This window comes from Rhinolophus sinicus, chromosome 3 (assembly GCF_057876585.1).
Source record: "Rhinolophus sinicus isolate RSI-liver-muscle chromosome 3, RSI-T2T, whole genome shotgun sequence".
NCBI classification, from domain to species: domain Eukaryota; kingdom Metazoa; phylum Chordata; class Mammalia; order Chiroptera; family Rhinolophidae; genus Rhinolophus; species Rhinolophus sinicus.
In genome coordinates this window covers 6,814,823-6,841,685 of record NC_142503.1, presented here as the reverse complement: position 1 = coordinate 6,841,685, position 26,863 = coordinate 6,814,823, and the positions used below count along the sequence as shown (strand labels likewise).

Here is a 26,863-nt window from a genome sequence, read left to right as displayed (position 1 = left end):
GCCTGCAAAGGACAGTGACTTGTAAGCCCAGTTGCACAACTTCCAGAAAGAAGTGGGGGCGGTGTGAACACAGATGCACATGTTTTGGAGAAACGAGTAGCTGCAACAATGAGAAGTCGGTGTTTTAATACCGTGCTGATGATTACTTGTAGGCTGACAGCGTTTCGTACTGACAAGGCGACCAAAGGAGCGGAAAGCATTTCTATCACTAATCACTCGATAAGACTTTTTCCCCTCAGTTTCTTTCACATCCAGCTTTTTCTCAAACGTGATGTTTGTATGTGTGTTTCGGGGGTTCCTTTTTCTTCTTTTTTTTTCCAAATTCTAAATTCTGAGCCAAGGAAGTTAAATCCAGGAAAGAGTCATCTTTCTTAGAAAATCTGAATCTGCGTAACCTTTCTGTTCATAGGGCCTCCTCCCCTTTCGGAGCACAGTTCCTGTTTGCTCTTGGAGTCTGTTCCAGCTGGTCAAGTTCCATTTCTACCCACCTTTGGAATGACAGTGAATCCTTATGGGAGGACCCTGGGAGAGCATGAAAGGCCACAGGGTCCCAGAAGCCACGTCACCTCAATGCGGGAGGCTCGTTAGGGTCTTAATTGCACATATTAGCGTTATAAACTCAGTCTTCTAATGACAGCCTCAGTGAAACGTGGCTGCTTTGTGTGGCATGAATCTTGACTATAGTAAAGATTCCTGAAATCTCCATCTGCCGTCCCCTGCTATAGGACACTAATTCCCTCCTTCAGCATGGTGACTGGAGCAGTTCTTGATATATGTTGCATTCCAAGGTAGTCTTTTCTACTGGTGAAAGAAGCTCTCAACAAGAACAAGAAAATTAACTGGCACTAGGGAAGGAAATGGCTAACTAATGCCTGGGGACTTCAGAGGCACGGGATTTTAGAAAGTAGTTCCACTGTAACGGAAAATAGGTTTTGGGAGCCTTTGTGTTGCATTACTTAAAAGGGGGAAAAAAGTACCTCAAACAGATTTCCTTTAGAGATAACTCTGATCTTTAATTCCTACCACAGCAGCGAGCCGTGTCCAGCTGCCTGACAACCTGGGCAGCTCTGCAAGGACCCCTTCTTTTATACTCCCCTGTGCCAGGGTGATGAGTGGCAGTAAAGCATGTGTTGGAGTGATACCGAATCAAAGTAGTTGTAACAAAATTGCATATAGAGACATATCTGTATGGCGATTTTTAAGATCAGAGACATGAGCTGTACATAGGAACTCCCTGGGAGAAAATTCATGAAGGACTGGTTTTTTTTGAGTTGTGAACAGCTAGGCTTTGTGAATTACAAATTAAAATAGCTTATTTATGCAAAGAACGGAGGAGCCAGCTAATTAGTGCTAGTGTAGCAGTGACTTGTGGTCTAAGTTTTGAGGCCCATCACTTCTCTAGGGCTCCGTTTTTCTAATCTATGAAATGATAGGTTTGGGCCAGATGGTCTTTCTGCGAAAGTCACAGAGCTGGGCTGCCTTTGCCACTGTAACTCTCACTGGAGCTCCATCCCTTCATCCATCAGAACTGGAGTCCAAGGGCAGTTAATCCCACAGATAAACTCTTCAAGTGACTTCAGGGCAGGTCCTTTAGCCTTTGGGGCCCCATTCATGCATGAGCTGCTTAAGGAGCTGTCTCTGTCCTTCCCCATTTTCCAAGGCCATTCACACTGGGCCAGAGTTGGAGGAAGAGCCAGGCATCCTGGCCCAGGGGTGCAGGTTAGAAAGGGGCCTTTTGTCAGTTGCAGTATTTTGCCTCCCGTCAGTGCCCCTCAGATGCACTTTACCCTGTGGAACAGAGGACCCTGTGGGAAAGCCTTTTGACAGCAAGTTGAGGGTATTCTTGTTTACTCTGGTGTGGTGAGAGAGTAGGCAGTTCTGCAGAGTAGATGTTAAAAGAAAAAAAACCCACTATAATAAAGGATAATCATCAAGAATAGCCAAGAGCACTGTTCTTAAATCAAAATAACAGCCTTGAAAACTTCAGGAACGCTCTCATTAAGTGCTTAAACTGGATAACACAGACTTGTGCTTAAATCCTCAATCGGAAACAATAAAAGTCTCTTCCTTGACTATCTTCATGTTCTTTTGTGTTTTCTCGTTATTACTGTCTAAGCCAGGAACTCTCCTGTGCATTCCCACTTCCCGTTTCCTTGTCACACTTATCACACTTACTGTCTGTCACCTGACTGCCTCTCCTCTCCTTGCTTCCAGGGCTTGGCTTATCTCTGTCTTCATCCCCAGGGGCTGGCACAGTGCCTGGCACAAAATACTTAGATAGCTCCTCAGTGAGTCTCTAAAGCCTCTTAGCACCTCTCACTTCCCTGTAGCATTTGAGGTCCCGCAGTGTCCCCCTACTTCTGAGTGACTCCAGTGTGCTCTAGTGATGCAGGTGGGACTCTCGGCCAGTTTAGGCTGCATCATAACAGTGCGAATAGTAACTAACATTTGCTGAGTGTTGCAGTGGGCCTGGTGTGGGGGAGGAAAAATAATTTTACCTCTACCCTTCTAGGTTCTTGGCTGAGACCCCCCCTGCCCTCCCGTCACCCCATAGTAAACACAGATTAACAAGAGAAACACAAACAGAAGTTTAATAACATGTCTACCTCCTCTGTACCTGGGAGAGATCCAGGAAAACTGAGTAACTCCCCGAAATACTCCAAGCCACCACCTTAAATACCAATTTCAACTAAAGGCAAAAGAAAAATGTTGGGGAGTGGGGAGCCAGTTACGGGAGGTTTCCAGGGAAAGGTAAACCAGGAGAAGGTTGTTACTGCAGATTTGATTCTCTTGAGTCATCCTTCCCTTCCTGGTACAGAGAGGGAGGCATTTACAAATGGAGATTTCCGTGGTAAATGTAAATGCCCCTTCCAAAAGGGTAGCTTCTCTCTTTTTTTTTTCCCCCAGAGCTTTCCTTGTCTGCTGTTTCTTAATCAGCTCAAAAATAACACATCTTGGGGTGGCATATTCTGCTCCCCTTCACTGGCACCGTTCTAAGCACTTGGCACTTACTCAGTTACTTAACTAGCAGTCACCTTGCAGTTGGGATAAAGAGGACAACTCCATTTGATAAACTGACCAAACTGTTTGGAGAATCCTTGCTGATTCCCCTGAGCCAGTGACTTCAGGGAGACCAGCCTGTGGCACCTTTGCCTCTTGGAACCTCAGCAGCCCTTCTCAACAGGGGGCCCCATCACTCCAGTGTCTCCTCCCAAGGTGTGAGATTCCTGAGGCTTCTGAGGAGGTGGAGGAAAGGTGCTGTGCAAATGCAGAGCACCGTTACCATGGGGGATGGGCGCTGATGACACAGCATCGTGCCCTGTAAAAGTCATCACTTGTTAATGATCTCAGACCTCTCCCCTGCTCTCAACCACAAAACATGTGCAGGGAAACAGGGTGAGACTGCGTGTTGTATGAGCGCGATTGGAACTACAGAATAGCAAAGTTAGAATCGGTCAGGTTCTGTTTCAGCTAATGGCAATGCGAGGGCGCCTCAGCAGAAAGGAGGACGAATTATAAGCCGCAGTTACTCATTTCTGCCAGTCTTCCTGACTTGGTAGCAATGATGTGGATGACATCTCTTTATTAAACACATTTTGCTGGCCCCGTTTCCCTCCATTTCCCAAGGAAGCCAAAGCCATATGTCAGTAAAGTTCTCATAAATCTAATGTGTGGTAGCGTTGAGCATTACTAGTTTTATATATGCTTACGAAAAGTAGCCTTCACGTCCCTTCTGGAACTGAGTCAAATGAAAATGGAAGCACAATTGTATTTATTGGAGGTAAAATGAGAAATAGACCACTTTGCTTTCTTTAGTCATTTCAGAATAATTTAATTCTTAGTCATATTAATCAATCAGACACGAGTTAAGGATGCATTTTAAAGGTTGTGAATGATAATTCTCCCTGAATTATCTTCTGCAGGAAGGTTTTGATATTCTCTAGGCCACCGTGTTGCTAGGAATGGAAGACTAATGAGTTTTGTGTTGTAATAACCCATAGTCACAGGTTTGCTAACCGTGTCCCCAGTGCCCCCAGCCCAATCACCGGTCAACGTTTGAAGGTACAGGAGAGAGACCTGTCTGCCTTTGCTCTCAACATGCCAACAAAGAAGAGACCCTTTTAGTTACTGCATTTTTTCAAAAGTTTCCAGGCAGGGTGGACCGTAGCATTTCAAAGGCGTGTTTTAGATTTCACCTCTGTCCTCTCAGGCGGAAACAAAGATGGCACACACTGGCGAGTCTGGCTGCAACGCCTGCAGTCCTTGGGTGTGTGTGTGAATTAACAGCCCCTCCTTGCTCCCTGCTGGAAACCGGGCCCTGGTTCTTGGGGCGCCTCCAGTCCTGAGTGATCCGGGGACGCCCCCTCGCATCCCCCTGCCCAGCGGTGGGTCTTCCTAGCCTGCTGTTGAGCCTGAGCAGTGACGCCCTCACCTGGAAGGCACCCTGACACCTGGCCACAGGAGTCAGTGGCTTCCTCAGTATTTCCTACCTGACAGAGTCTGACTGGAGGACGCTTCCTTTGCTCCCTTTGCCCCTTGGACGGGAAGCTGCTCTGCAGAGAACTTTGAACATCAAACATATTTTCTTCCCTTGCCTAGGTGGAGAGTAACCAGGCCTGCCGTAGGCCATCACTTTGTTTCTCGGTGGAGCAATGATGCTGTGTCTCCTGAAGGAAAGGCCTACAGGGGAGGATTCAGGGTGCAGGCCACCGGGTCAGATCCAGCCCTGTGACCCCTGGCTTCCCCCTCTTCTTGCCTGGGGGTCTACTCCATGGGGTGACTGTAAAGTGGGAAGATGTAGGGCCAGTGCTTAGAATGGTGCCTTGCACATGGCGAGATGAAAAAAGAGCAGCAAGTTAAAGAACGGTCCAGTATCTGCGATTCTCCAGAAGCTTCCTTACTTACATGGCGTACTGACGACCCTCCTGGTGACAGCTGACCCCACCAGTGCAGCGCACAGTGGGGGGCACGCTGCACGGTCCCTCACTTACTCTTGTGTGACCCATGAGTTGAGTCCTGGTGTCGTCCCCATGTGACGCAGGAGGACACGGGGTGAGCGGACAGTGAAGCACCAAGGACTTGAAGACTGGCGGTCTCTCTAAGTGCCAGGTGCCAGTTGTTAAAACTGTTTAATAAGAGTAGGTGACCGTAGAGCATAAATGTAAAGCTCTCGTTTGAGTAACAGCCAGCACAACAAAATTCCAAGGTTTTTTTCAAATGTCTCTCTTAAAAATACTTACACTTGCGAATATTCTGCAAAGATTTCTGCAAAAATTATTCTGCCTTTGTATTTTCGCAAATGAAGAGTTCTAGTGACAATGATGAAACAATCACAATAAATATGAAATATGTGCTATCATACTTTTTGGCAGGATTGCAAGTTCAAATGAATCTGTCTCAGCCTTGAGTTATTATTATTGCCACTTTTTATTGCTGCATGAATCACCACACATACTGTGAGGAATTGATAGAGTTAATTGTTTTTATAAACTCAGTTAAATGAAGTGCTAGTGCAGAGTGACAGCCTTGACACGTGTGGTTGCTTCAACGGAGGAGTAGACAGGCCACTGTGCGCTTCAGATGACGATTATTTCAAATGTCACCTTGATATTCATCGTCAGTTTTCTTTGTAGTTAATTGCACAGCCCTTTTTACTTTTAGTTTATAGAAAACATCTGGGGTAATAGTTTTAAAGTTTTATGTCTGCCAAGTTGAAATGATGAGGAGATCGTTTTTAAATGGGTATCTGTATTAGTCAGCTCAGGCTGCTACAACAAAATACCACAGGCTGGGAGTCTTCACAGAAATTTATTTTCTCTCAGTTCTGGAGGCTGGAAGTCCAAATCAAGGAGCTGAAACCTCTCTTCGTGGCTTCTCACTGTGTCCCAAAGGGGCCTTTTCTCTGTGTACCTGCATCCCTGGGGTCTCTTCCTCTTCTTATAAGGACACCAGTCCTGTTGGATCAGGGCTGCACCTAAACAGCCTCTTGTAACCTAATCACTCCTGCAGAGGCCGTGTCTCCACAGGCAGTCATATTCTGAGCTCCTGGGAGGTGGGGCTGCAACGTAAGCATTTGGAGGAAGCCCCTAGCAGCACTTCTAATCCATTTCTAGTGGGAATGGGATGGGAGTGGGATAGATGTGAGGGCAACCTGAATTTTAAGAAAAGAACATTTAGTGGTACAGTTCTCCCAGCCTCCTCCTTTGGCTAAAAAAAAAAAAAAAAAAAAAAAAAAATCAGAATTCTCCAATCTTACATTTCAGTAGAGTGGGGAATCATCCTAAATGTACTACAGAATTTTATTTTCAGTCTCCATTTCTTAAGGTTTGGCATACTGTAGCACCTGAGAAATCTTCATAAGCCACCTGCAAATGATGTTTTTGTTTTCTTCTCCTTTTTTGAAAAACATCTGAGCCCAACGTGAGGGAAATCCCTAGGAGCCACACCCAAAGAAGAAACTGAAATTCAGAGCAGTTAGTAAGAGCCTTGGGCCCACATGAGGCAGGGAGTGGCCTGGTGTCTCTTCCTCTTATAAGGACCCCAGTCCTGGATCAGAGCCCACCCCAACCGCCTCATTTAACCCAAGACCCCAGCAGAAAGCTGGGTGCTCAGAGGCCAAATCCATGGGGAAAGGGTGGGGGAAACAAATGTGGCTAGTGGGATGGGGAGAAAGCTGATCTGTTTTAGCCTGGGCTCCGGACGGAGAAAAAAGTGTTCTTGAGAATTTGTGAATGCAGGCCTGCCTTTATGTGGTCTGTGGGTTCAAATTTACACTGTTTGGCAATTCCTGAGGAATCTGACGTAAAAAAGGGTTTCCAGGTGCCTGTACTCCTGGCCTAACAGGAGCACGTATAGCATTTCTCCAAAAGGATTCTGCCTAATGCTGGGCCCCAGAGGGACCCCTCAGATAAAGCTCTACTGAAGACAAGCTCACAGTCACCCCAGTAAGGGTGAGTCGGCAGGCAAAAACAGACAGTGGATCAGACTCCTGAGGATGTCAGATAATACAATCATTGGATCTACACCTATAAGACAAGTATGTCTGATATGTTTAAATATATAAAAGGGAAATGAATAAGACCCTGCTTTGCCTTTTTTAATAGACCGTTGCTAAGTACCTTTGGCCATGAAGCAGGCATCATCAGCTTCCTGAAGCTGGGGGGCTGGCAGACTCTCCCACGGAAACTGAAAACTAATGAACAAGAGGGTGTGAGCCGGAGGGGGCTTTCACATTCTCCTTCCTGCTCTTCAGCATCTAAAGAAACTTGTTCTGGACTTTGCTAGTTCAGCAGGGTCCCACTGAAATTTGAAATGCCAGAGGACATGGCCTAACACGTTGACTGTTGTGTGATGGCAGAACCGTGGGAGTCACTATCCTGAGAAGGGAAGATGAGGTGTGGTGAGCCTGGGGGCTGATGAGTACAGTTGACACAGCTCTACTTTCTACCGAGAACTCACCTGTGCCAGGAAGCTACCAAACACCTCTACCTTAGCCCGTTCGGGCTGCTATAACAATACCACAGACTGGTGGCTTATAAACAACAGAAATTTATCTCTCATGGCTTTTCAGGCTAGAAGTCCCAAGATCAAGGTGCCAGCAGATTCTGTGTGTGATAAGGGCTTCTTCCTTAATAAGAGTAGGTGACCGTAGATGGCCATCTTCTGTGTCTTCACATGGTGGAAAGGGCAAGAGAGCTCTCTGGGGTCCCAATACAAGGGCTCTAATTCCATTCATGGGGATCCACCCTCGTGACCTAATCGCCTCTGAAAGGTCCCACCTCCAAACACCATCACACTGCAGGTTAGGATTTCTGTAGCCTCTCTTCTCATTTCAACTTTTCAGTCTTAGGGTGCTGCTCTTATCCCCTTTCTTTGGAGGATGCGGTGAGGCTTTAAGGGGCCAACTCTGAGACCATCTAGCTGAGGACATGGAGTAGCTTGCTGACCCCAAAGCAGATCGGCTTTTCGGATATGGGGCCAGCATTTCCAAACTCTGTTCCATGGAACGTTATCGTCCTAAAGGATGACCACACACACACAGCCTCATTACTGCAAAAGAAAAAAGTTCTGTGGCCAAATGCATTTGGGAAAGATGGCATGCTCTGTGCCCCTCACAAAAGGGTGAGAAAATCTGTCTTGAGGAAACCCATTTAATGTGTTTAACCTAGCATTTGCCACACTTATTAGATCCTAGAATCCACGTTTTTTGTCTTTTTTCTTGTAGAACAATTATCAACATATTAGCCAGTAAGGAAATAGAAACCAAGCTACGATTGGATTCCACTTCATACCCACTAGGATGGCTATAATTAAAAAGCTAGATAATAACACGTGTCGGCGAGCATTGGAGAAATTGGGACCAGTTTGGGGTTTCTACTTGGGGTGATGAATATGTTCTCAAGCTGATTGTGGCAGTGGTTGTACACCTACGAACATAGTCAAAACCATTGAATGATACACTCTAAATGGGTGACTTGTGTATGAATTGTATGTGAAGGCTGTTTTAAAAAACTAACATCTGCCAACACTAAGGTTTGGGAAAGGCTGCCGCAGAAATCTTGACTGCCATCTGAGTGGCACATATATTATTGTATGTGACTGGCACAGCAACTGTCCCATGTCACTTGTGGCTGTATCACCCCATCAGAAGCGTTGTTGGAGACAAATACCATATGATTTCACTTATATGTGAAATCTGAAAAACAAAACAAGCGAACAAACAAAATGAAACAGAAGCAAACTCATAAATACAGATAGTTGCCAGAGGGGAGGGGTGGGAGATGGGCAGAAAAGGGGAAGGGAATTAAGAAGTACAAACTTCCAGTTACAGAGTAAGTCACAGGGATATAAGTACAGCATCAGGAATATTGTCAATAATATTGTAATAACTACGGTGACAGATGGGTACTGGGCTTATGGTGATCACTTCATGTAAGGAATATAAGTGCTGTACACCTGACACTGATATATTATTGTATGTCAACTGTAATTTAAAAATAATAATGCAGGACAATTCAGGATTTAAAGGAAAAGCATTGTGAGTGTTTGAGAAAATACCACAGAGCAAAGATTCCGTGGGGCCTTGCGGCACCAAAATATGCAGAACATAAGGCAGGCAGCCAAATTCCTTTACGTGGATTGTACTCTGGTTACACTGTGCTCTCTGACAGACTTATAAGAGGACCAAACAAACAAGAGCCTTGGGGAGTTTCTACCTGGATCTGGAGTAAAGGAGAGCGTTAAGGGCCATGTCACCCTGAATCGTCCCCCAGCAACACTGGCCTTCTGTAGTTAGTCATTGTCATGGCCAGTTATCTGGACTCACTTGTGGCCGTGGGCAACCAAAACCTTTGGAGCTGGTTCCCCTAGTGCTCTCTGGTGGTTCCCTTTCCACACTGATCACACCCCCCACTTTGTTTTCATTCTAGTGAAAGCCGGTGGAATGCGAATTGTGCAGAAACACCCACATTCTGGAGACACCAAAGAAGAGAAAGACAAGGACGACCAAGAGTGGGAAAGTCCCAGGTGGGAGAGTCCTGGTGAATCACCAGCGAGTTCGCAGTAACCATTGTTCTGTTAAACATTAACACTTGTTCTCTGCTCTGAGCTGATAACCCCTGGGCAGTGCGTGTGTAGCTGTGTGTTTTTCCTTCCCTAATCGGTGAGGGGCGGTTCTACTCCCTAACAGGAGGGATGGGGCATGAGAGCCGGCCCAGCTTCCTGAGAAAATCCGAGCCCGCCATCAGTCTGGCCAGTAGGCGGGAGACCTTTGAAAATGCCACAGTGGGTGAATCTCGGGGGTGGGCCTGGCATTCTGTGCAGCCAGGGTAGAGAACTACTGATTTGTAAAAGGCCCACAAGCTTCTGGGCTCTCCCAGTTCTTCAGCCGTATGGAGAACCAGCGCGGCCAGCCCAGGTGTCCTGAAAGGCCACCCAGCGCGCCCTGGTCCTGGACAGCTCCTCTCCCTGCATGTCCCTCTCTCTGTGATGACCTGTTTGCCTTAGAGGTTCTGATGTCAAATTTGGTTCAAGGACCGCGGTGCGAATCCGCTTCCGTCCGCCTCGTAATAAACCTGTGCACGTGACAGCGCCTCTGTGAGCTTGTCCACTGGGAAGAAAGTGAACAGTAAGCGCTCTGCCTACAGCTTGTCCTCAGGCGTCTCCGAGCGTGGGGAGGGTGTGAGCAGCCAGCCGCTCTGCTGTAGACCTGGCGCGTTCGCGGGCCGTGCATGCAGTCCGTCCAGCCCCGTCGTCCTGAGCAGTGCGGCGGTGTCCTGACACACACGCAGAAACTCGTCCACAGCGGCTATAAACTGGCCCACGTCGTGCGCTTGCAAGTTAAGGGGCCGGCATTGAAACCCAGGTCTTCTGGGGTCCGTAGCTGAATGGGCTTCCTGCAGAGTAGCTCGCGTGAACGTGTGCCCCCTAAATAGGACGTGCGTGTTCTGTGAGGCCCCACGGGTCCTCTTACATGTGTGCTGCACTTCCCGGGGTTTTCTGCGGAACCTCGGATGGCAGGAGTTACCGGGCCACCACGTGAGGCACAGACAGAATTTGAGGCTAAGTTTCTGGGTGATTGTTGTGCGTTTTAAATCTGAGATCAGCAACCTGAAGGTTCAAGTCCAAGTTCTGGTTTGAAAAGAAGGCAGTTTAAAGAAAATTCGAGCATTGTGTTTCTCCCTGGCTGTTTTCACAAAGCTGTGTTTGGATGGTAACAGCATCAGTAACACCTACAGGGCCACAGTCCTGTATCTGTGAAGTTTGGGGCCTGATTTATTTCAGAATTGAGAAATTTAGAGGTTTTAGGAGAGTGACACAGATTTTTGGAGAAAAGCGGTGCACATTCCATCCAGCTGCGCACCGAGGTCTCCGCAGCACATCTGCGTGGTGCTCACACCAAGGGAGACACGGTTTTCAAACTTACAGACTAGGGCCAGTTCAGGTCAGTGGTGCCTCCACACGAGTTACAAGGAAACTGGGCTTTCAGAAAACTCCTGACGTCAGAATCAGGCATGAGAGCAGCGGGGCCTACAGTAATTTGTCCACTAGGAACCCTGCGGTGTTTCTTTTTCATTCAGTTTCCTTACGAAGGAAGACAAAGAATGAGGGACAAAGCCTTTCCTGGAAAAAAAAGATCCTGGAAAGTTAATGAAACATGCTCTTCTGTGTGAGTTTAAGTGGAATAAGGTACAAATAGCTATTTCCTGTGTAACACTGTGTCAGTTCAGTGAGAGATGATAATTTATTAGCATGTTTAGAAATATGGACAGAACAATCCGTTCGTTTTCTTTCTATGATTTTTTTCGTGAGTGAAATACAGCATTCATCAAAGACGTGCCATTTAAATAAAAATACCAGAGGACAAACGACTGTAAGAGAAAGGAGTGAGCTCCCGGCATTCTATGGAACCAAGTATCTGGAAGCAGGCTGACTGCAGCGTGGGGTCTGCATGACACACAGCACGGGTCTGTCTTGGTTCCTTGCAGCCACATGGCTGTACTGTGTTCCTAGTGGGTGTGTTAGCTCGTGTCCTCCTGACTTGGGCTTCACCCTTGACTGCTCTGGGTTAGGCCTCTTGACACTCTGTGGACAGATGTGGCAGCCTCTGTGGATTCAGGCTATTGACACATGTTGCCAACACAGCCCCTTCCAAACCCCTGCACCGGGCCTGGTTCTCCGTAGACTCGTTTGCTTCCACCACTAGGCCACTCCCCATTTTTCTGGTGGGCTCATTGATAATTCTAGTTAATCATCATCACTAATATTTTAGAGGGCAGTGAGTCTGGCCCTGTCCTAAGTGCTCTGCATATATTATATTAATTCATTTGTTCCTTGCAATTACTGTTGTCATCCCTATTTCAGAGTTGGTTATTTATTATTGTCCCCATCCCACATTGCTACTCCCACTTCAACAGCTCAGAGAGGTTAAGTGACTTCTCCAAAGTCACATGGCAAACGAGTGGCAGAGCCAGCATTCCAGCACTGGCAGCTGGGCCCAGCGTCCTTGCTCTTAGTCACTAGGCCATGCTTAGCAGTCGGGCGCCTGTTTTGTGCTGGGCCCCACTAAGTGCTTCACACGGCGTCTTAAAGCTCCCACTACCTGTAAGCTGGTAGTACCATGCCCATTATAGAGATGAGAAACCAAAGCTTAGGGAGGTTATCGGCCCAAAGGGATATAGCCAGTCAGTGGTCAGGCCGCGGTTCAGCCCTGAGTCCGCCCTCACTGGGAAGCCAGTACCTCTCATATGCTGCAGAAGCCCCCTGAATTGACAGGGTGTTTTTAGGGTCAACGCAGACTGCTTCTGGGGTTGCCCATAACCTTTTCCACATCTCTCCAGTTTATAATCCCACCCATGTAGCCTCGCCATCAGTAGGTGGTCTAATTATCCATTTACAACAAGGCTTCAGGAGACTGCAAATACTTTACATATGGAAAGACCTGTTTCTTTGCAGAATTTGTCAAACATTTAATTATTCTCTTGGAAATGTCACAGCATGTGACGTCAACATCCATGTTATCCTAGTCCTAAAGTGTTATGTTTTCATATTTGGATCCAAGTGTTCTCGCAATATGAAAATAAGTGCATAGTCTCAGATGCCAATTTCCTCCTTGCTCTGCATTGGTAAAACTCTTTGCTTTCCTTCCCAAAGTTTTTAAACTGGCTTCACATTTACTGACTCACCTCTGGTGCATTCCTTCCTCATTAATCTGATAATCAAGTACTGATTACAGAGAAAATGAACAACTGCAGCCATGAAGAGGTTATTATGTGACCAAAACACCAAAAACCACAACTTTTACTTGTGATTATTTTTCTTACAGATATTTATGCTATTCTTAATCCCTTTAATCTTGCAATTTTCTCGAGATTTACAGAAATTTCCTATGCTGCCAAATTGTTTTGGGATGCTGCTTTTTTTTTAAAGGGGTGGGGAAAGAATGTAGCAGAATTTCGGAAATGTTGCCCTAGAATTCTCATCAAGCTGAGTTCTTGTTATGTAGAACTCTTCATATGCGTATCCAGGGAGAGAAATAGGCTTCATTATTGTTAACTAATACTTCCCTGAGTGGCTGCTGGAGGCTTTCTTAGAGCCGACCCAGTTAGGAAAGCGTGATTTTCCTCAAAGCCTTTTCTCAGCGAGTTGAGATGAAGTACCCAGTTTCATTACGTAAAGGAGAAATTGCAGATGCTGAATGGATTTCAGGGTTCAGTAGGAGCCACTAAAGAAAACAGTGTAGTGTCAAACACATACTGAGGTCCTACCATGAATCGCACTTGGTACAGATACTAAAAAGGATAGGTAACAGGAAGAATAAAGTAGGAATGGAAGGTTTGGGTGTGGACTGGGGTGGGCAGAAAAGAGGCAGAGGAGGGGAAATGGGGGCGGGTAATCAGGGCGCAGAGGGAGCAGCCTTCTCTGAGCTCAGCTGAGTACACCCTCTGATTACAACCTGGTCCTCTTCCACACAACCGAAAAATAAGCCCACAATTTAAACCACCTGGCATGTGGGAGATGCGCAAAATGGAATACAAATAGTAACAGATGAACCTAATTGTAATACAAATGGTCAATGTAACCCATTGAAAAGAGTGGGAAGAAAAGACCTAACCTAAGTAACTTTGGAAAACAGTATTCTGACTGCATACTCTAAGGCTAAAGACAAAAAACGGGATGTAAATGCCGTACTCCAGTTAGTCAGTGTGTTTCTTACAGGAGTATGGGTTAGCAGTTCTGAAATTGCTTTATGTGTACAATAAGATTGAACAAATAAGTATATTGTGGGTAGTGAGAGCCAGGTTTCTCGATGTCAGAGAAAGGTTATAAATTGGAAAGGAAGACTAAAATGAACTTTGTGGTGTTGAGTCAGAATTGAAGGTATTGGTATGAACTCGTAGGATGGATGGATGGATGGATGGATGGCAGATACACACCGATGTACACATACATGCAGAAATACAGATGGGGGGAGCGTTAGTGTATACACCGTACTGGTGTTATGTTAGGACTGTGTACTCCTGGCTGTGTTCACAGACGTCCTGGAAACTCCTGACACCCATGTAGCCTCGAGCAGCATCCCGAGGCCCAGGGCTTGGTTTCTAAACACCATTCCCCAATCAAGGAAACCAGGGTTCCTTGAAAAGGTGATTAATTACTTCCAGAGCCAGAACAGGAAAAACGCTCAACGAGCCTGGAACCCCTGCAGTGCCAGAACATGAGGAGGTACACCGCACAGGACGGGGATTTGTCAGAACACCACAGAGGCCGGCCTGAAGGAGCCCCCACGGCCAGGGCTGGCACAGGGGCAACCAAATAAATGGCAGGGTCGGATTAGAACCCGCAGAGTAGAACGAGCGTCCATGAGTTCATCCTGATGTAAATCACTGCATACATAGATGAGGAGAAGGGACAGCTCTTCAGAGAAGAATTCCAATTAATAAATGTGCCAGGAAGGAGGGTAATAGAATATCGCCCCAAGGCAGACAGCACAGTGATGGTTACAGGGTCCCCAATGGATGCTGCGATTAGTGGGTGACGTTTGAGGAGAAACGGGATATTTGCACAGCCTCAAAGTGTCTCCCCCAATATGTTTATTAATTGTACAACAGTGTCTGTATCATGGAGCTCATGAAAAGGACACTTGTTTGCCATATGAAAGCTGAAAGGAGAAGGCAGGAGGTCATGTTCCCCCCCCCCCCCCCCCCGGGGAACCTGCGCACCAGTGGCTGTCAGTTTTCGCTGCTCCGCGCGTCTCTGAGAGCGACTGTGGCAGTGCTGCTCGGGTTTGTTCCTCGTCAGACGCTCACCTCCTGCTTTTAGCCCCCTGATGGCTCTCGCCCAAAACAGCTGTTACTACCGTGTTTCCCCGAAAATAAGACCTAGCCGGACCATCAGCTCTAATGTGTCTTTTGGAGCAGAAAGTAATTTAAGACCTAGTCTTATTTTAATATAAGACCAGGTATGATATAATGTAATGTAATATAATGTAATATAATATAATATAAAATATAATATAATATAATATAATATAATATAATATAATATAATATAATATAGTATAATATCAGACCCGGTCTTATATTAATTTTTGCTCCAAAAGATGCATTAGCGCTGATTGTCCGGCTAGGTCTTATGTTCGGGGAAACACGCTACGTGACAGCTGTGTTACCCACCACAGGGCTGCTGTAACCTGTACGGCACACTGGGGGGCTGAGAATAACTGAAATGTTCTGTCTCTGTTCTGGAGGCTGGAAGATCAAGGTGCCACCACGGCCGTGAGGGAGAATCTGTCCCCGACCTGATGGTTTGCGGGCATCTTTGGTGTCCTGACAGTGATGGGCATTAGTACTCATCTTGCCTGGAACGCGGTCTCTCGGTTCTCCTTTCACACCCGTGGGCACCAGAGGAAGCCATGAATCTGACAGGTGGCGAACCAAAGGCTCGCTGCTCCGCAGAGGGAGAGGCGCGTGGGCATCCAGATGTTACAGCAGCCAGCTGGACTCCTTCAGTTTGGGGTGAGAAGGGAAGTGCCAAAGGCCCACTTGCCCCCAGTGCCTGGGCTGCTGGTAACTGGCTGAGAGGCGGTGTTGGCACGACATCTGCTTCCAGAACGGATGCAGAAACCAGGGGTGATTGATGGGCTTCTGCCTGCTCCCTCTCCCTGCACCAGCCTCCAGCTCCTCCGAGACTGTCACACTCCCTCCACCCCAGGAGCCCCTTTTATCAGAAGGAAATGGCGCGATCAGTTTTCCCCTCCAGACACCGTGCGCGTCTGCACTGGAGTCGGCCTCTCGGAACAGATGACTCTTTTGTTTTTACGGTGTTACTCAGAGGGTGGCACTGTTTATCAGGAGTGTTTTCTTATCACATAAACGTGTCAACTGAATTTAAATCAACTCTCCAGTGATTTGATTTTATAGAATGAAATGTGTAATAATACCTTCATAGAATTGTGCTACATGTAAGACTAACTACATAGAAACAAGAGCCCTTTGTTGAGTTTATTACATTAAAATTACTACGCCTGAAAATTTGGAAACCCTCTATTTAAATAAACTCCACTGACTTCCATGTCTCAAAATGCAGAGCATTCAGAAAATACAGTACTACTCCCCCCTTTTCTGTGGGGGACACGTTCTAAGACCATCACTGGATGCCTGAAACCACGGATAGTACCGAAACCTATACATATTATGCTTTTTTCTATACGTGCAGACTTATTTAAAGTTGAATTTATCAATTAGGCACAGTAAGAGATGAACAATAATAACTAATAATAAAATAGAACAATTATAACGGTATACTGTAATAAAAGTTATGAATGGCTTTGAGGCCATTATTAAATAAAAGGGTTACTGGATACAAACACTATGACCCTTGGGGTCCCGCTGAAAACTGGGACAGCTACCAACTGACCAGTGCCATTATCGGACAGCATAGTGTGAAGACGCGGGCAAAGGGATGACTCTGTCCCTGGGGGAAACGCGTGGAATAGTGTCGGATCTCCTGATGCGACTCAGAACAGCTTGCAATTTAGAACGTATAGATTGCTTACTTCTGGAATTTTCCATTTAATGTTTTCTGACCGTGGAAAGTGAAACCTTGGGGTAAGGGGTGACTACTATACTTGGTGAATCAGTAATAATTCGCTTAGACTTGGATTCTTTAAAAGTAAAATAGTTAACTTATTGACGTGATTATTTTTTATTTTCCCACTGGTGAAAGAGATGAATGAGGGAGGGTCGGTGTGGAGGAAGAAAAGTATTCTTGGCAGATTCTGTTGGGCCCTCCGCTCTCTCTAGACAGGCCGTGTGCTTTGGTTTTCAGTTGTGTGCATCCTCGCAGGCAGGCCTGTAGTCATTCATGTCAAATGAACCTGGATTGGAGTCATGAGGACGGTGGTACAATCAAGCAGTTCTCAGAACCATCAGCTTTGGAGCTGCACACGACCTGCGAGGTCACCTAACCCAGGCGCTCCATGGGGGTGGGGGGGTCAGATTTTACTAAAGACCTAAAGGGGCTTGATACCAAAAGCAGAACACCTACTGGGCAGAGATCCACAAAGTTTTTTATGTTAAAAAGAAGTCTTTGCCCACTTCTGGTTATATCTCCAAAGGAACTTTTGAAAGCAAGGTCTCAAGAGATATTTGCCCCCCGCCATGTTCACAGCAGTACTATTTACAATAGCCAAGTGGTGGAAACACCCCAAATGCCGACTGACAGATGAGTGGATCAACAAAATGCAGTATGCCCAGGCAGTGGAATACTACGTAACCTTAAAAAGGAAGGAACTCTTGTCACATGCTACAAAATGGATGCTAAGTGAAATTAACCAGTCACAAAAGGACAAAACTGTGTGGTTCCACTTACATGAGGCATCTGAAGCAGTCAAATTCATCAAGACACGAAGTACAGTGCAGGTTGCTAGGGGGCAGGGGGAGGGAGCAAAACGAGTTGTTGAGCGGCCATAGAGTTTCAGTTCTGCGAGATGAAAAGATTCTGGAGCTGTGTCTCACAGCACTGGAAATACACTTAACACTACTAAACTAACTGGACACTGAAAAATGAGTCAGATGGTAAATTTTATGATATGTTTTTTATCACAATAAAAAAAGTTCTGTTGAAGAAACAAAAAAAGACTTACTGCTATGAATGCAGTTTGGTGGTTCCTCGGAAACTTAGACACGGCATCACCGCAGGACCCAGCAATTTGACTCCTAGGGCTGTACCCGAGTGAATTGAAAACGGGTGTCCAGACACAAACTTGGACATGAGTGTTCGTCGCATCATTATTCACCGTAGTCAAAAGTGGAAACAAGCCAAATGTCCACCAGATGATGAACAGATAAACAAAACATGGTCTCTCCATACAGTGGGATATTGGCCACGAAAGAGAATGAAGTGGCGACACGTGTTGCACCGTTGGGTGAAGCTTGAAAGCATCACGCTAAGTGAAGGAAGCGAACACAAAAGGCAACGTATCACAGGATTCCGTTTCTATGAAATGTCCCGAATAAGCACATCCAAAGAGACAGGAAGCAGATTCCTGATTGCCCGGGGCTGGGGTGGGGGGTAGGGAGTGAGTGCTTTCTTTTCGGCATGATGAAAATGTTCTAGAATTAGATGGAGTGATGGTGGCATACAGTGTATTAAAAGAGCCATTGAACTGTACTTGAAAGTGGTTCACATGGTGAATTACATCACATGTGAATGTCACCTCAGTTATAGAAAGAAGCCCTCACGAACGCAGGGTGGGAAATCCAGCCCTGCATGGATCCAGCCCCCACATTTTCTTAGCCGGGAGGGTGGAAGCGCCCACCGGTGAAATGCCTCCCTGGAAGGGTTACCAGGACACTTGGGGCGGAGGGGGAGGTGCTTTCCAGTGCACGCAGCTCAGAGTGGACCAGGCAGCAAGGACTTGGGCTGTCTCCTGTGAAGAAGGTCGGGGTGGGGGGTGCTGGCTGCAGGCAACATGGCTGCCCCAGCCTCTGCCAGGTCTACCTCTGGGCCCACTGGTAGCTCTGCCTCCCTCCTGGAGTAGCTTTCTTCACAGGTGGGTGGTGGGGTGGCTGCAGCAGGTCCAGCCAACACGTCCAGACGTGTGGTATCCAGAGGAAGAAACAGGCATCTCTTATTGAGTCCCTATTTAGGAGCAAGAAAAGCTTTGCCAGAAGCCCTCTAGCAAACTCATTGGCCAAAACTGGGTCATGTGACTCGGGGTGGGCCCTCCTCTCCTAGGAAAACCGCAGGTGGAGCACATGGAGGACAGCCCAACAGGATGTTCTTAACCGCATTGGTGGCAGCCAGGGCCCTCTGCAGAGTGCGTTGGCCGGAGGCTTTCACTGGGGGACAAGAGAGGAAATGAAGATGCATGCTGGTTTGTCACCGAGCACACCTGTCAGCGTCCCCACCAGCTGATCACTCACTCAGTCATGCTCAGTGCTGATCACCAGGGTCACCAAGCTCTCTGCCCCTCTGTTGATGTGGGCTTACTGGAAAGATGGATGTGCTGCCAGAATAGAATCTATGTGCAAATGGCTTTAGGAAGTATGGGCCAGCCTGAGGCGAAGGATTTGGCAAATAAGGCACAGTCATTACGGGTTGTTTGTTGGTGTGCTGGTCGGAAGGGGTGGGCTGTGGCCTCCCTGGCAGTCTACAGAGCAGAACCTTCCGGGGAGGACACAGGCCACTAGTAAAAAGAGTGTCTGGGGTCTTGCAGGAACTTGTCCAAAAAGTTGGGACTACCACCACTAACCTTTATTCTGGATAACTTTGAATTTATATAAGTCAGGACTAAAGATTTAAAGTGGGAGAGTGAAGATTATAAATGACATCTGTTAAGTGTTCCTTTGTAGCAGGTTTTCTCAGTGTGGTGATAATGAAATTTAGAGCATCGTGGGCCAGTATAACTGAATGCAGAGAAGTAATTGCTGCTTACTCTTTAGGTGGGTGTCGTGGGAGGTAGGATTGAAGGGAAGGAAAGCTAAGATGACAGAGTAGAAATATGCAAGTTCTGATGTGGGCACATGTTTTCGAGGAAGGCAGTTTCGTATAAAGTTTAAGTTTGATTCTAGGAATACTAATTGGTTCCATTTATTTAACAACATTCCTACCTACAGGGTAGCTTGACCTCTGCAGCTAAGGTTAACCTTTGCTATACCTGGATTCAGTGGAGAGCAGACTCTGGAGAAAGGGTTGTTGATAGCCTACCATATTGGATAAGTTCTGTGAGTTGAGGGAAAAACTAGGACAATAAATGACATGAATGTTGTTGATGAACAGGCTATAAAATGATCGTGGAAACGTTGAGACTCCGAATCTAGAAGCACTTACAGAATTTTGATAGACAGACTCGTATGGGGAGACTGCTGGTCAGGGGGCAGCGTAAAGGGACATTCTGGCAAAGGCAGAGCAAGTGATGTCCGGAACTGACCAGAGGGCAGGATGGAGCATTTTTTCCATCGCACTTTCATCTGTTTTGAAGGTATCTGTCATTCAGCCTCTTGAGTTTATGGTTATGTCTCATCGTAAGTGGACTTTGAGGAATGAGAAGTTTAGAAGATTGTCCCTGCTATCAAATAAACAATTCAGCGTCATTCAGACAGTCTAAGAGCCAAATAATGACAAATACAAGCCACCATTAGACCGGGGCTGTATATACAGAGGGTGCCAAAAAAGTGTATACACGTGACTTGTGTTCATCTTTTGTTATCAGTATACATTGAATATTACGATTTTAATACAGTTTTTTCCTTTCTTAAAATGTGTATACATTTTGGGGGCGGCATCCTCTGTATATAGTCTTATTTTGTCTTCATGGTTTACAGGGGAGGTGGTAGACCCTCATTTTATGGATGAAGAATTCTGCTGAGAAAGGCTAATGACATACCCAAGGTCATTCTGATAGGAACTGACAGACTTAGTATTTGAATCTTAATCTGACTCCAAAGACTAGCCACTCTGCTGCCCACCATCTATATTCTGGCAACCAGCTTTCTTTTCCCAAAGAGTTGGGGAAAAATTATTGAAAAGAAAGCCTAAAATTCTACTTAGAATTTCAAAGTTCAGAGACATATCTTCCACACTAGGATTGTATTACTAAAGACTGGTTTCCATTCAAGCTCATTTCAGATAAAAGTTTCTGTGAGTTTCCTTCTACCCCAATTGTCAACTCAAGCTTTGCGGTTGTACAAGCTTTGTAGTGTTGGAGTAACTGCAGTGGCACAGGCTTCCACGAGGGCAGCCCAACAGCCTGAATAATGGCAGCCGCTCCCCGGGAAGCCTTCACATCTCTATGGCAGGAGCCACAGAGCCAGGAAAATGACCGTCCACTTGGGAGCTACCCAGCCCAGTGTGTCAGAGACACACGGCACAAAGACAGGGTCCACTTCCATTTGAGAAGCCATGGATCCGAGATTCCCAAGGTCAGCTGCCAAGAAAGGAGACCAGACCAGAAAAGTACAGTTAGAGGAGTTTGGCGTCAGTGTGAAACCAGTGACTCATGGCCACTAAATTCATTATGACTTTAAGTGGAAAAAAGAAATAATAAGTCTTAAATGGGAAGGGTGGTGCCACATGGGCGCAAAACAAATGCTGTTAAAGAATGGAAGAGTCTGTTTTCATTTTGCCAGAGATTCCAAATGTGATTATAGATAAAAACAAATGCTAACCCTTTCCAACTTTGGCAAGGCTGAGCCTACAGGGTGGATTTCTACAGAAATGCTTTGCTGACTCTGTTGGGTCAGAGGGCAGCCTGCAGGGGAGAGAGGAGGGGGAGAGCTTGGGTCAGTTGGTGTCTGCTGAACCCCCACCTCTCCTCCTGGGAATTCTAGCCTGAGCATCTTCTAGGCCTTCAGAGCTTGACTTTGTGCCCACAGCTGGCGCCCCTGGATGAGCGTCCTTAGAGACCCAGGCCTGGGGTAAGCCCCAGGGCTCCTCCCTCTGTCACTGAGTCAGCGTCCTCCCTTAGGGGACAAGGAACCAGAAAAGATAAGTGCTGAGATTGACCAGCTCAGGCTGGGCCTTTTGTCCGTTAGTTTATCCGTTACTCTTCTTAGCTTGCTTTCTTATCCTAGACCACATTGTAACTGCAAAATCAAGCCATTTAGGTAAACATAGTTCCCAAGACTCAGCCTTCCATTGTTGGCCTGAAATGTACACGTAGCATGCTTAGCATGGGAAAGTCCCACGTTGGGGGGCAGAGCCAGGGCTCCCCAGGTCCTGGCTGGTGGCTCCTGGGTGGTCCCAGGTAAAGCACTAACTTTCGGGGCTGGCTCCTCATCTGTAACATGAGGTTTGTAGAGGAGTCTGCTTCTCTTACGGGACTTTTATGGTGAAAGCAGAGTGAGGAAAAATGAACACCTGCAAGCTCTGGAGAGAAGTAAAAGCACACGTGGATTAATAACAGGCACACACTTACGGAGTTCCTGCTGTGAGGCTGGAACTTCGCGAGACTCCGGAGGAGATGAGAAAACGGAATCGAGGCCTCAGGAAACCTGGGGAGATGGCTCTGTCCTCACCGAGGCGTCTGCGTTCCCTGGTGATAGCGCGGTTCCTGTGCGGTGGTGATAAGTCACCTCAGGCTTAAACAGGACCAAAGGTGCTGTGCTTTCAATCATCTTAGAGTCGGTTCTAGAAATTGTTGTATGGCTTTTAGGATAGCACAAGGAAATGGACTGTCTGTGCTCTGTGGCTTGTTGAACAAATCTCTGGGGTGTACTTTCGTGCTCTCCGTTTTTTTCTGCACCCAAACAAGTCACCATTTGTATTTCGGACTTTGCTTCACTCCCCTTCCAGGTGGACACCTGGCACCTGAACTCGGATGACACTCAGTCCCCCCCAAGGCCCAGAGGAAGCCGGGGTCTCCTTTCATACATGCTTAGGAGCGATGTGTTTCATACCTCCGAAGGCGGCACAGGTCAGCATTACAATGAGGATGAAGACAATGGCACGTAATACAACATACAGCCAACTCACCAAGGTTTTAGCGAGGCGGGAGCCTGGTTTCACACATTCATTCTCATGCCTTGGTATCTGGCCTGCAGCCCACAGTACAATCTCTCCTTGTAAAGTGCTAGTGTTAATTAGTGACTGTGGCTGCTGTCTTTTTCTTTACTAAAAATGCTCAAGAACTGTTTTCTTTTATCTCTTGCCTGGGTATTAATGGTCGTCCCTATATGTGCCTCCAGTCCTCATCTGTTATTTCCTCCCCAGGAAACAGGTTTAACAATAGTCTTGTTAGGATGACCCTGAGGAGCTAAGTGTACTTTCCAAGGTTCTGTAGCCACCAAATTGTTTTCATGAGGCATCAGGGTACGATAGAAAGACCCAGTTAGGAGACAAGAGTTGGGCTGGCTCTACCACTAGCTACCCTGTTTCCCCGGAAATAAGACCTAGCTGGACAATCAGCTCTAATGAGTCTTTTGGAGCAAAAATTAATATAAGACCCAGTATTATATTATATCGTATCATATCATATCATAGCATACCCGGTCTTATAGTAAAATAAGACCTGGTCTTACATTAATTTTTGCTCCAAAAGACGCATTAGAGCTGATTGTCTGGCGAGTTCTTATTTTCGGGGAAACAGTAGCTGCGTGACCTTGTGTGTGGGCGGGCGGGGGGGCGGTTGAGTGGGGCTTGATTTAATTTCCATGGTTTTTAACATTCTTCTAATTTTTTTGATCTGGTGGGCTACTAATACAGTATCTTCCCTCTTCTAATCAGCTTAAGTGTTTGTTACTATAAGTACTGTTTTAGAGGGGTCAAATGTAGGTGAGCGCTTTTTTTAGCTGCTTGACTCTTTTTGGAGGACATTGTGATGACCAGAAGGAGGCAAGGTGGCCCCTATGTTGGGTCTGTCTGTCTGTATTTCTTTAGCATTAGCATTTCATCAAGGGACGTGGCTCTGAAGGATGGCTGCCCCTTCTAATGGCCAGGACCCTGTGGCTGCCGTGGCCAGAAGCATAAAGACGTGTAAAGAGGATTTTTCAGTGTATTGAACACTGAGTGTCTCGCTGTGCGGCTTCTGTGATTGACATTCGGTTCCGCGGGCTCCTTCATAACTGCCGTCCTTAAAGGGTGGTGGGGAATAGTAATTGCAAGAAAGAAGTGGCATGAGTGGCAGTCGCTGCTTGGCGGGTGTGGGCAGGGTTTGTTGTCAGTGGCTAAGCATCGTCATGGCGACATCATCATTTTCCCCGATGGTTTTCCGCCGGGTAACAGTACATCCCCGTGGCATCTGGGCCTGGGGTGTGGCGGCCAGCAGCTGACGCACATGCAGTGGGACCATGGTTAGACTCAGCAGCGGCTGTGGGAGGGCTGGAGGGGTCGAGGAGAAAAGACTTCTTCTTGCTACCCACACACGTCCGGACTTCAGAGGGTGTATACCTGGCACAGTTGTGTTCCTGAAAAGTTTGTAAATCAGTTTCTCTCAATCAAGTCTTCTTCCCCTATCGACATAATTTCAGAGTTTATTCAGCCTCATCGTTTTCCCACTGATTCTCCACTGATGGTGCTCAGTTTCTGCTTCTGCCCTTCACATCCTGTCCACCTCTGAAAACTATCAATGCTCAGTGAGCGACACTGAGACACCACGCTTCTTACAAGTAGCCACAGCTCTCGGTGGAGGGGCAACGTCGCAGTGAGGTGGGCCCTGTGCTGAGTGGCGTGGAAATGATGAAAGCAGCCTGGTTTCATCCTTGCATCCTCGGCTGGAGAAATTAAAACGGTGTTCATCTCTGCTGAATCCGGGCATGCCGCATCAAGAGGCAGCTTGTCAGGTCCAATTTGGGATCATCAAACTAATTGTTACATGTGACAAGCTGACATGTAAAGAAGGTGATAAATACCTCGGTGCGGTTGTTCAAATTCCAGGGTGAGTTTTCATGGCCAAGGGCATGGATGATGGACAAGGCAGGAGAGCATCCTTCCTGCAGCAGCCTGCCCTGCTTCTTTCTGGAGCACGGTTTGCCAAGAATCCCTCAGTTACCCATCACTTCTTGACAGCTGTTAATTCTTAGCATTTTCCCTTTGCTTCCTCCCAGATGAACTCTGGTGACTTGCTTCCGTGGGGTGCTTGCTGTTTGCCTCGATGTGACCCAGCACCTATTTCATAAGCACATTTGCTGGGTCTAGGGTTTCCAGGCGGGAATTCCCGCCCATTCTCAGGAATGTTTTTTGCTTTCCCGTTCCCGAATCGCGATAAAATTTGGTCGGGAAATCAGGAAAATTGGCTCCTTGAACCCAGGTGGTAGGTAGTATCGGCCGTCACTTTGTGGAAATGATTCATCGTAGAGAACAGAAGACAGTTTAAATCTCGGGATTCGGGAACGGGAAAGGGAAAACAATTCCTGAGAACGGGCAGGAATTCCCACCTGGAAACCCTACCTGGGTCCTCAGGAGCTGCCCGTTAAATGGCCCACAGGACAGGCAAACAACTGCCAGTTGCCTGAGCTTCTCAAAGTCAGCAGATGTTGCTGTGAGAACCCACTGATGAGTCAGGCTTCTGCTCGATGTCCCATGGGGACCATGGGGCAGGCACAGCCGTGAAACGCAGGCACCCGAGCGTCCGCTGCAGGTGGTGGGAGCATTAGTGCACCGGCTGGAGGTTACTGCCATGCCGCGTAGAGCCATTGCCATTATTTCCTGGATGCTCTGTAGTATCAGACGCAGCAGCAGCCTTCTGAGGAGCAAGCCAGGGACATCGGCCTATGATGTCTAACCGCTGCAGCGTTCGACGTTTGGGGCCTCCCTCCCTGTCCACCAGAAACAGCTGCTGAGCAGCTGTGCAGGTGAGTCCATCCACCGTGGGGACAGGAAGTTTACAGCCACATGTGAGGCTCAACTAGAGGAACCTACACGGGAAACCCCGATCTCCTAATAGGTGTTCCAGTCTGCGTATCTGTTTCCTCGTTTTCCACAACCTTTTGAATTTTTTCTTTCTATTTTTCCTGATTTTGCTTTTGTGCACTCATAGTGCAGCATTTCTGGCCATAAGAAATATGAAATGTAGTTATCAAAATGTTAAATTATGATATATTTATTTCTTTAAAGATTGAATAACAAGATTTCATGATAGGTCTAATTGCTTCTGTCACTTTGAAGTAGTGATGAATGCAGCAATATTTCATGAAACCTTCAGTAACGCTGATGTGATATAAAAGTTACAGATACTGCTAAGGCAACTGGGGATTGTTGCCTGAATTCCTAAGGAAAGAGAATGCTAATTATCAGATAGATGGTAATGAAAATAAATGTATAGGGTTGGTTTGTTTGTTTTTCCCTCAACTAACTTACAGCAGCCCTAATTTCTGTTTCTGGGCCCCTTGGGTTAAGAACCCTCATCCTATACTTCTTAGAGCTGTGCGATATCAAAACACGTATCTGAACTTAGGTGTCAGTGTTACTCACGTCAGACAACTTTTCAAGGGCCTGGATTCCCGCATGATTCTCACAGTTCTCACCCCGAGGACATGGGCCTCCAATGTGGGCAGGAAGCACGGCTTAGTCTCAGTGATCTGACTGCACGCCTGCATCACTGCCAGTCCTAATTACGCTTTTCATTTTTCAAATGTAATGAGAACACACAGGGCAGACTGATGAGATTCCCCTCCCGCGATGAGTGTTCCCTGATGCTCAGCCCTCAGACCTCTGCATTTTCCACTCACCGTTCACTAGAGAACCCGCGTGTCTTCATGCCTTAGCCAGCGCCCCCGTGAGGGCTCTGCTCCTCCCCGGACACCCAAGGCTGCCCCTAGGCTGCAGGGACAGCACCTTAGGGTGTCCCACTTCATCTCGCCTCTGCATTGGGGGGGGGGGGAGGGAGCACAGAGTCTGGTGCAGAAAACTGGTTCAGGCCCAGCTTTGTGACCCGCTGCCTGTGTCATTGTGCAAACACTTAAATTCTTAGAGCCTGGACTTCTGGGTATAAAATGGGGGCAAAAATCATAACCCCTCACAGAGTAGAAGCATGCCCTCTTTGTGCAAGGTAAGGCCCAGAGCCTCACTGTGGTTTGGCCACACACCTGCAATGCCCTGAGCCTGTTTTCCATCTTGTAATAAGGCCGTCATATCTTTCTGAGAGGACTTAATGTGAGAAAGTCTGGTTAGGGCGTCAGCGTGATGCCTGGCCACTGGCAGACACCCAGGGCATACCAGCGCGTTCCCCTCTGCCACAGCCTCTGGACGGAGTCGTTCTAGAGGGCGTGGGAGAGGAGGAAGGATAGTTCTGATCGCACGTGTGCGTAGATTAGAGCTGTGTCCTTGCCTTAGGTGCCTCCGCGTGCCGTAGTGATTCTTCCCTAATTTGTTTCTGAAGGTGCTGGTGACTGGCCCTCGTGGGGCTGCGCCTCTCCCATGAGCT

The 26,863-nt window shown here is 47.0% G+C and overlaps 1 protein-coding gene across 1 annotated transcript in view; it reads left to right on the top strand.

Moving 5' to 3' along the window:
* The window catches only part of DAP (death associated protein), a 49,146-nt gene that overhangs the window by 430 nt on the left and 21,853 nt on the right, over window positions 1-26,863 (top strand). The window contains exon 2 of the mRNA XM_019746019.3: window positions 9,429-9,525. Within this exon, the coding sequence (XP_019601578.1) occupies window positions 9,429-9,525 (97 nt within the window). The remainder of the gene's footprint in view (window positions 1-9,428; window positions 9,526-26,863) is intronic.